This window comes from Myxocyprinus asiaticus, chromosome 29, assembly GCF_019703515.2.
Source record: "Myxocyprinus asiaticus isolate MX2 ecotype Aquarium Trade chromosome 29, UBuf_Myxa_2, whole genome shotgun sequence".
Classification (NCBI taxonomy): Eukaryota; Metazoa; Chordata; class Actinopteri; order Cypriniformes; family Catostomidae; genus Myxocyprinus; species Myxocyprinus asiaticus.
The window spans coordinates 27881753-27892056 of record NC_059372.1 but is presented as its reverse complement, the minus strand read 5'-3'; the positions used below and the strand labels follow the sequence as shown (position 1 = coordinate 27892056).

General features: G+C 39.1%; 1 protein-coding gene across 1 annotated transcript; it reads right to left on the bottom strand.

The window, feature by feature from the left end:
• Window positions 1-4578: 4578 nt before the first annotated feature.
• Window positions 4579-7857, bottom strand: LOC127420017 (translocon-associated protein subunit delta-like). Its single transcript, XM_051661919.1, has 6 exons — window positions 7690-7857; window positions 7243-7361; window positions 7083-7157; window positions 6891-6980; window positions 6740-6805; window positions 4579-4921 (listed from the first exon to the last, which is right to left on the bottom strand). The coding sequence occupies exons 1-6, from the start codon at window positions 7739-7741 to the stop codon at window positions 4817-4819; spliced, it is 507 nt and encodes a 168-aa protein (XP_051517879.1). The 5' UTR covers window positions 7742-7857; the 3' UTR covers window positions 4579-4816.
• Between the last annotated feature and the right edge of the window lie 2447 nt (window positions 7858-10304).

The window sequence follows — 10304 nt, the reverse complement described above, 5'->3', positions numbered from 1 at the left end:
AGTTCCGGAGAGGGTGGAGTTCGGGCCGGAGGTGACTCTCAAACCAAATTCATTCTCCCCGGTCCCGTGTGGAGACCACCTCTCAACGTTGCAGCTCACAGACTTGGCCAAGTTGGAAGCGGAATTCGCGGATATGTTCTTGCCTCTCCCCGGTTGCACGAACCTCATAGAACACCATATCGAGACCACCCCGGTGGTGGTGGTTCGTAGCCGCCACTATCACCTTCCTGAACACAAGAAAAGGGTTGTTCAGGAAGAATTAGAGGTAATGCTTGAGATGGGCGTAATGGAAGAATCGCACAGCGATTGGGCTAGCCTGGTGATTCTGTCAAGAGTGACGGAAGGTCCGGTTCTGTGTAGACTATCGCAAAGTGAATGCAGTGTCCAAATTTGACAAGTACCCAATGCCTCGGATTGACGAGTTGCTAGATCGGTTGGGCGCAGCTCAATTTTATCGACACTGGACTTAACAAAGGGTTATTGGCAGATCCCTTTAACTCCAGTCTCCCGAGAAAAAACTGATTTTTCCACACTGTTCGGCTTACACCAATTTGTGACTCTTCTGTTCAGTTTGATCAGGGCCCCGGCCACGTTTCAGCATCTCATGGACAAAATTCTCAGACCACATACAGCATATGGCGCTGCATATTTAGATGATATTATTATTTATAGTACTGACTGGTGGTGGCACATGCAACATCTGAGATCTGTCCTGAGATTGCTGCGATAGACGGGACTCACGGCCAACCCTAAGAAGTGCACAACTGGGGGATGTAAGTTCGGTCCGGTGTTCCACTTGGGTCACGGGCAGGTGTGACCCCAGGTTAACAAAACCGCAGCGATCGTGACCTGCCCGAGGCCCAAGACCAAAAAGGAGGTAAGACAGTTTCTGGGGCTGGCTGGCTACTACCGAAGGTTTGTGCCTAGTTACTCTGACGTCACCAGCCTGTTGACTGATCTTGCAAGAAAGGGGGCCCCCGATCCAGTCCAGTGGATGGAGTCGTTCCAACAGGCTTTCCTAAAAGTAAAGTCTGTGCTTTGTGGGGGGCCGCTTTTACATACTCTTAACTTCTCTCTCCCCTTTATTTTGCAGATGGATGCATCCGACAGGGGGCTGGGGGTGGTTCTCTCGCAGGAGTTGGGAGGGGAGGAACGGCCGGTACTGTTCATAAGTTCTCCTTGAGGGAGACAAAGTACAGTAACATCGAGAAGGAGTGTCTTGCGATTAAGTGGGCTGTCCTAACCCTCTACTACTACCTGCTATGGTGGGCCTTCACCCTCTGCTGAGATCACATCCCACTCCAATGGCTCCTCCACATGTAAGATACCAACGTGCGGATCACCCAGTGGTACCTGGCACTTCAGCCGTTTAAATTCGAGGTGATCCACAGACCGAGATGGCTGTGGCTGAATTTTGCTCCAGAAATGGGGGGGCATGGATGTGCGTCTGTCTGCTGGAGAAGGAGAGCGGTAAGACTTGTCACCTGGGCTGTCATTATCATTAACACCTGTCTCTCATTATAGTGATGCCGGAGGGAGACCTGAAAAGGCTGACAAGCGCATCAGTCGGGAAAAAGAGAGAGACCAGAGAGAGACTGTTCCTGTGTGTGTGACAAGAATTATTGTCTCGTTTGTGTGTGATTACTTGGCCACTGAGTGCCCTTTTGTTTGAGTTTTGTGAACCACGCTGAAGAGTAATAAAATACTCACGTTGAGTGTTTCCACTGCCTCCTGACTTTGCCCTGAAAGTACGAACTCTGTTACACCTTCTCTCTGATTTGGTAGCTGAACCAAACCAGACAGTTATAGATGTACACAGGACAGACTCAGTGACGGCTGAGTAGAACTGTGTCAGCAGCTCCTGTGGCAGGTCTAATGCAAATATACTGCCAAACTGCCCCAACTGCCTTAAGTAAATATAAAATATCCATATCTGTAAAAAAAAAAAAAAAAAAAAAAAAACGTATGCAAATAGTGGAGTGAAAGCACATCAAACAAAAAATATATATATATACACTGGCGGCCAAAAGTTTGGAATAATGTACAGATTTTGCTTTTATGGAAAGAAATTGGTACTTTTATTCACCAAAGTGGAATTCAACTGATCACAATGTATAGTCAGGACATAAATAACGTGAAAAATTACTATTATAATTTGAAAAAAAATTAAACTACTTCAAAGAGTTCTCATCAAAAAATCCTCCACGTGCAGCAGTGACAGCTTTGCAGATCCTAGGCATTCCAGTTATCAGTTTGTCCAGATACTCAGGTGACATTTCACCCCACACTTCCTGTAGCACTTGCCATAGATGTGGCTGTCTTGTCGGTCACTTCTCACACAGCTTACAGTCTAGCTGACCCCACAAAAGCTCAATGGTGTTAAGATTCATAACTCTCTTTTCCAATTATCTGTTGTCCAATATCGGTGTTTCTTTGCCCACTCTAACCTTTTCTTTTTGTTTCAAAAGTGGCTTTTTCTTTGCAATCCTTCCCATAAGGCCTGCACCCCTGAGTCTTCTCTTTACTGTTGTACATGAAACTGGTGTTGAGTGGGTAGAATTCAATGAAGCTGTCAGCTGAGGACATGTGAGGCATCTATTTCTCAAACTAGAGACTCTGATGTACATATCCTCTTGTTTAGTTGTATCTGGGCCTTCCACATCTCTTTCTGTCCTTGTTAGAGCCAGTTGTCCTTTGTCTTTGAAGACTGTAGTGTACACCTTTGTACAAAATCTTTTTTTTTTTTCTTTGCAAATTCAAGCATTGTTTAGCCTTCATTCCTCAAAACAGTGATTGACTGACAAGTTTCTAGAGAAAGCTGTTTCTTTTTTGCCATTTTTGACCTAATATTGACCTTACGACCAGGGCGACAGGTCTGTAGACTTAATGACTACAGACCTGTCACCCTGACGTCTGTGGTGATGAAATCATTTGAGAGACTGGTGTTGGCCCACCTGAAGAACATCACTGGACCATTTCTAGATCCCCTTCAATTTGCTTATCGAACAAACGGGTCTGTGGATGATGCAGTCAACATGAAGACTATCCATCTCATCAACAGTTAAATTGCCCCATTGAGCAATAACTATGTGCAATACACAGTTTAGTCTTTTTTATATTTATCCAACACATCCAACCTCTTCTGCCATTTCATTCCTCTGGAGAAAAAAACTTTTAAAAAAATGTGCACTGTACATAACAGATTTGTATTAGATTGCACTACGTATGTGTATGTGTGTATGTATGTGTGTGTATGCACGTATGTGTATAACTATTTTTTATTATTGTCTCTGTCTTGCTGCTGTTTTTGTATTGTTTTACACTGGAAGCTCCTGTCACCAAGACAAATTCCTTGTATGTGTAAGTATACTTGACAATAAAGCTGATTCTGATTCTAAAGACATGTCAGTCTATTGCATACTGTGGCAACTCAAAAACAAACACAAAGACAATATTAAGCTTCATTTAACAAACCAAATAGCTTTCAACTGTGTTTGATATAATGGCAAGTGATTTTCTTGTACCAAATTAGCAATTTAGCATGATTACTCAAGGATAAAATGTTGGGAGTGATGGCTGCTGGAAATGGGGCCTGTTTATATTTGATCAAAAATGACTTTTTTTCAAATAGTGATGGTGCTGTTTTTTACATCAGTAATGTCCTGACTATACTTTGTGATCAGTTGAATGCCACTTTGGTGAATTAAAGTACCAATTTCCTTCCGAGACATCAAAATCTGTACATTACTCCAAACTTTTGGCCGCCAGTGTTTGTGTGTGTGTATATATATATATATATATATTATTGTATATCATTAAATACAGGGCCATAGCAAGGAATTCTGGGTGTCCTGACTGTATTTTTGTCTGGACCCTTTCATATTAAAAGTAGTTTAATATTTGTTGTAGGCCCACCTGGTCCTGTAAGCCCCTAAAATAGTTTTACCGCCTTTCACCCCATTAGCTATGCCCCTGATTAAACAGGACTATGAATCAGTATTTAACAACAGTCATTCATAGTTAAACTAAACTGTTTGATCTAATTTCACAATGCCGATAGGTTGAGTGGTAACTAAAACTTAAAGGGATAGTTCACCCAAAAATAAGAATTCTCTCATCATTTACTCACCCTCATGCCATCCCAGATGTGTATGACTTTCTTCTTATGCCGAACACAAAGATTTTTAGAAGAATATCTAAACTCTGTAGATCTTTTCAATGCAAGTGAATGGTGACCAGAACTTTGAAGCTCCAGAAATCACAAAGGCAGCATAAAAGTAATCCATATGACTCCAGTGGTTTAATATACATCTTCTGAAGCAATGCAATCAATTTACAGTAGGTGAGAAACAGCTCAATATTCCAAAAACAGGACACCTATCATACTGCTTCTGAATATATGGATATAACCACTGGAGTAGTATGGATTACTTTTATGCTGCCTTTGTGATTTTTGCAGCTTCAAAGTTCTGGTCACCATTCACTTGCATTGTATGGACTTACAGAGCTGAGATATTCTTCTAAAAATCTTTTTGGGTGAACTATCCCTTTAAATTTACGATAAAAAAATCTGAAACATTTCCAAAAAAGTCATTTATTCCCATATTCAATTAATTTCATTGACATTTCAAAATACAGAACTGGACCACGATGATAAATTACACATAATTCATCTCAGTCTTTGTTCTTCTGAGGTTTCAAATTAATAGCACAGATGTAAAATACGTAAGTTTTAAATTCTTGACAGTTTTTGTTACATATACACATACATATATATACATATAGACTTCTCATCTCCTCTACGGTATTAGTGATTTTAAGCCTGGATGGCACTTTTGGTGCTGTAGGCCACGTAGTACACCACAATGCCGATCAGTGCAGCCAAGACCTCTGTGGACACCCAGGGACCACTCCATGCACCCTGTAATTCATAAATACATTGAAAAGGATCAAAAGATGAGCAAGAAATAACATAAAATAAGCAAAAAATTATTGACTTTGTAATAATACATTGTTGTGTAGTTATATACATTTTGAAGTGGAATTTTTTTCTTGGCTCTGATCCTTACTGTTCTATAATTCAGGGATGCAAAAAGTGAGAAAGTCAGAGCAGGTGTTCCAAATGTTTAATTTCTGTTGATTTGTTTGTTGTATTTAAAGCTATTTGTTGCATTTAAAGTAGAGCTGTCAGAATTAACGCGTTAATGCATGCGATTAATTAAAATTATTGCGATTTCTTGATCGCAATTAACCCATTTACTTTTAATACAGCATAAACACTTTGAAGGGCGGAACCTTTGTAATGTGTCTGCCCGGAGTCATTACACTGACGCACACTTCACAACACACACACCAGAGCCCTTTATACCTAGCTTAGCATAAAATAAATGCAGCAGTCCCACAGACATTCTAAGGGCGGTACTGTTGTAAAGCTCCTTGGTCGTAACACACTTGTTGGCCGTTACGCTCTCTTCTATGATAGAGAAGAGAGCGAATTATTTACTCAGATAACAATAGGAGGTTGTTATCTGAGTAAATAAAAGAAACTCTGCACACACACAACAGCGCTTCCCTGTCAGTGATAAAATGGAGAAAGGAGTTTTTAACGCTATTTGATGTACAAAACACTGGGACTTATGGAAATCAGGTATATTTCAGCCTACGTAATGTGCATTTTAATTACCACAGAAGCATGTCGAGTCTTAGCTATCACTAAAACCCATAATGGGATGTTTTTGTCTGCAAGCGCTTTCCATGTGGCATTCAAAGTGACTGGAATTGACGCTCTGACACAAATCTAATGTGGGTTCACGATTGCTGTAACAAAGCGGATAGCCACAGCCTACCGGATGATTAATATTGTGGAGGATGAGGGTTTAAGAGATTTAATGCCCATTACAATGAACATTTACCTTATGGGGTTACTAGTTCTTTCAATTAGTAAAACTCTGAATTAGGCTTTGGGAAATGTTTAATGTTACTTGAATTGTAGCGATTTTAGTGCATTTCTATCTTTATATTGTATTTATATTTATATTGGACGGCTCTGTTTGGAAAATGTTAAAAGCATTATATTGTTACATATTGTTTTGTTTTCTTTCCTAAGATGGAAATAAATGCATTTTAACAGAAAAGGAATTATATAGTGTCATATTTCAACACTTTCAAAATCTGCGATTAATTGCGATTAACTGAAAAAAATAATAATAAAAATAAAAAATATTTAATCTTCCAACAGCACTAATGAAAAACTGAAGTATGTAATTTCTGCGACACTAGCGCCATCGAACGGAATTGCAAAAATATCCAATGTTTTCAAAACATCCTTTTGAATATGCCCCTCATCTACAGTCAGATAGTGTACGCCATTGGTTGAGTAACATTACTGGGACGGGTCTAAGCGGATCGCTAAAAACAAATAGGAATTTTTATAGTGCCACAGAAACAGTGTTAACAGTTTGAAAAAATGAACCTATGAATGGTTTACTTATAGTTGTCTCTGCATGTTAAACTGGGATAGAAGTATTTTAACACTGAAAATGTTACATAATTCAGCTTTAAAGCCTTTTACGTGTTTAAAATCACCCTTTCAAATGATTTAAATAAGAAAAATGTTGAAAATTTCTCCAAACAATTTGGGCAAATTAGCTTCAGATAAGGTGACTTCATGCAAGTAGTTTGCATCCCTGATTAGTCTTGCAAGTTTTTGTTGACATTACAGATGGAAATGTGTACTTACCCTGTGATCCACATTGACAGTGAACAAAGGCTTGATGGCATCAACGTCTTCGTTATTTCTCTGAGCCTGAAACCATTCAATAAGCATGATTAGCAAAACAGACAGTCTCCGCTGCAGACTTTTCCATTGTTTTCCAACACATTATCCATACCTTTCTTAGAGTACTATAAGACTCCTCATCAAAGAATTTAACCTGGTATGTGCCTGAGCTGGCCTGCTTGTGAGGAAAACTCCACGAGACCTAAACAAAAGAAGTTGCAGTTAATTCCATGTGAAGAAGTGTCTTGCAAGACTTCTTTAGGAGAGTTCAAAAATAACTTTAAGAAAAGGAGAGGGAACTTACCTGGTATTTACCAACATCTTGGCCTCTGGTCACAGGAAACTGTTTGCCATTGACATCTGCATACAGGGCAACACTCTAAAAACAAAAGAGAAGCTTTATATTTCTGTGCTAATAAACGGTGAATTTATGTAACTGGTAAAGGAACTGTCAGACGTCTCACCTGTGCTCCGTTTGCACACGCCAGACTCAACTCAACAATGAACACTGTCTCAGAGGAGATGAGCGCATCTGTCGTCGTGTATGAAGACGGGGAAATGACGGGGTCTGTGCAAGTCTCAGCTGGAAAGACAAAACATTGATCACTGCTAAAATCATTGTGAATAATAAGCTCCGTGTCAGTCAACATACAAGATAAGCCATCGATAGCCTTTTTAATGAACGAATGGATGTATGAGAAGTGTACCGCTGAATGAATTGAAATAAAAGGAAACTCAAACACACTACTGCTTACAGTAACTATAAAGATGGGATTTAAATTAATAAACATGATCAAAACGGAACCAATTCAATTGTGCTTGCGACCAGCAGCAAACACATGAAATACAAAGCTATTTGCCACAAACGGCGGTGTTGCTTTTGTATCAAATATCCGAAAATAGGACATTACCTGCACAAAGGCTCAGACAAAGAGCCAAAATAGCTGCTATAAATCGCATCATATTGATCCCTGGTCACTTGAATCCAGCTCTATTCACTCAAACCTGAAAGAAAAAGACTAAACGCGACCGTCCACCCAATGAAAAACAGACAGACACGTCACCTCTAAGAACTAATGACGTGTGATGGGGACTGAGCCCTCTAGTGAAAGCCTCCGATATTGCAGGCCTATATAATGACACTCATGTCCTCGGGTGAAAAAACAATTCTTTTCAGTCATTTGGGAATGATTTCTACACCCTCTCATCTACAGTGGAGCAAAAGTATCTGTACACGTAAAAATGTATGAATGTCATTGCATTAGATAACAAAACATCAAACAAGTGGAATCTGCAAACATATTGTGATATAATAACTTTCTTATAAATCTTCCCAGAACAAACTTCACTTTTCTTAACCACTTTTGCCATCCATTTTAACCAGCTGGTTTCAAAGATAATTTTTTTTATTGGTGGTATGAACTCAGTTCCTCCCAACTTACACAAGTGTAGTTCATGACGGTTACAATTGCTATGTTCCACTCAGTTTGTCAATAAGTAAGTGTCCAAATACTTTGTCTTCATTTTTGAAGAGTATATCTGTTGTAGGTTTTTTTTTTTAACTATCAAAAACCTACCAAACTTCTTTTTGTGAAATGTTTTGCATGAAATATGTGCTTGCGCTATCTTTCTTTAAAATAAATTCCACTGGGTTTGTAATTTTGTTATTGAACGTAATAGAGCTCTTCAGGTTGTAGTCCAAAAACCTGGAAGAGAATTTGCCATGGGTTCCCTCTGGATTTTCCTAACCCTAACTTACAAGTTAAGTAGGATTTTGTAGTAAACATTACTTGATGATACTTGGACGTTTTGTTTTACAACATTACGTGAATTTTTAAGCCCTATTGAATTACATACAAGATTTTTTTTTTTTTAACACACGGCGGATTTATGTTTGAAGCATGAAAGTGTGTAATGTATGTTGTAGAACAAAATGTCCACGTATCGTCAAGTAATGTTTACCACAAGTTATTTAACTTTTAAGTTGAAAACACCCATTATAAAAATCCAAAGGAAAATCCAGAGGGAACCCATGGCGATTTCTCTTCCGGGTTTACCAACAAATTGACATCACGGCTGAACAGCTCTATGACATCTATACATGTAAGTGACCCTTAAAGCTAAGGTGTGTAACTTTTTCACCTATCCCAGAGTAGTGCACTGCCTGGCCAAAAAAATAAAATAAATTGCATACTCTAACATTTTGTTGGACTGCCTTTGGCTTTGATTACGGCACGCATTCGTCGTGGCATTGACCTTATGCAACATCACAACATTTATATCCATCCAGAGTTGCATTAATTTTTGGCCGAGATCTTGTATTTGTGGTGAGTGGGGCGTGGTAAGAGGTTATGTTTAGCAAAGAAGCCTAAATTAGGATTTTGGTAATTGTAGATATTAGAATGTAGCCAACTACGCCACCCTGGGAATTTCACCCAGGGAATATACACAAACATGGAATTAAATCCATGCACAAAATGGGTCACACAGGTCCATTTTCACCAAAGAAAGGCAAAGAGATGTGGATACCAGTATAAAAATATATTTTCTTCTTATTCGTCACCAAATTATTAAAAACAGTAAAAACACTGGTAAACTCTGTGGTGGATCTAGAATCACATCAATCAAAATTCACACACAAATACACACTAAACAGAGCTGAGGCTTTCCAGCAGGGAGCAACTAATTGCAGAGACCATCTGTCCTGGAAAACACCACAAATCACACACACACACTTACACACACACACTTACACACACACTCGAGTCCCTAAAAATCATATAGTGATAAGCACAGCACGTAGTGAAGAAAAAAACACAACCAGGTACAGAAGGTAAGTAGTCTCCCTGCCTCAAACACTCAGATTCAGCAAAAAAATAAAAAAAATATATATATATATTTTTATATTTTCATTCAAACATTTAGTAAGAGAATGACACAATAATTGGCTGAAAACCCCTTAAAACAGGGCCAAACACAAATTGAGCCAAGCAACGTTTAGTACAAACACAAAAACATGTACGCATATATCAGTGTGATTGGGTTTCAGAATCACTCCGAGAAAGGTAATCACAGTAAAACCCAGACCAAATTAATTGACCCTCCTTAAAAGGAAAGCCTGAGTATACCAGATTGTATGAACAATCGAATGTGCGTACTGAAATATGCCCGTGCCGTCAGGGAAGAAAAAAATCCATTGTTGGGATAACCTGGTCATTCAGGTAGTCAGCTGACTTAATTTTATTGCCACATAAGGATGCTGAGCCTAGACCCGACCAACTGAAGCAACCCCAGATCACGACACTGCCTCCAGAGGCTTGTACAATGGGCACTATGCATAACCACAAAACTTTTTTCCATTGCTCCACAGTCTAATCTTTATGCTCCCTAGCAAATTGAAGTTGTTTTTTCTGATAAGCCTCACTAAAAAGTGGCTTTCTTGTGGCCACACAGCTGTTTAGTCCCAATCCTGTAAATTCTCGTCACACTGTTTGTGTGGAAATGCTCTTACTTTCACTATTAAACA

Excerpts from the sequence above, each read along its gene's own strand:
- LOC127420017 (XM_051661919.1), bottom strand. The coding sequence starts at position 7,741 with ATGATGCGATTTATAGCAGCTATTTTGGCTCTTTGTCTGAGCCTTTGT. Across the intron at positions 6,806-6,890 it reads CTTATAGTACTCTAAGAAAG|GCTCAGAGAAATAACGAAGA; the intron begins GTATGGATAATG and ends GAATGGTTTCAG. Across the intron at positions 4,922-6,739 it reads CTGTCAATGTGGATCACAGG|GGTGCATGGAGTGGTCCCTG; the intron begins GTAAGTACACAT and ends TATGAATTACAG.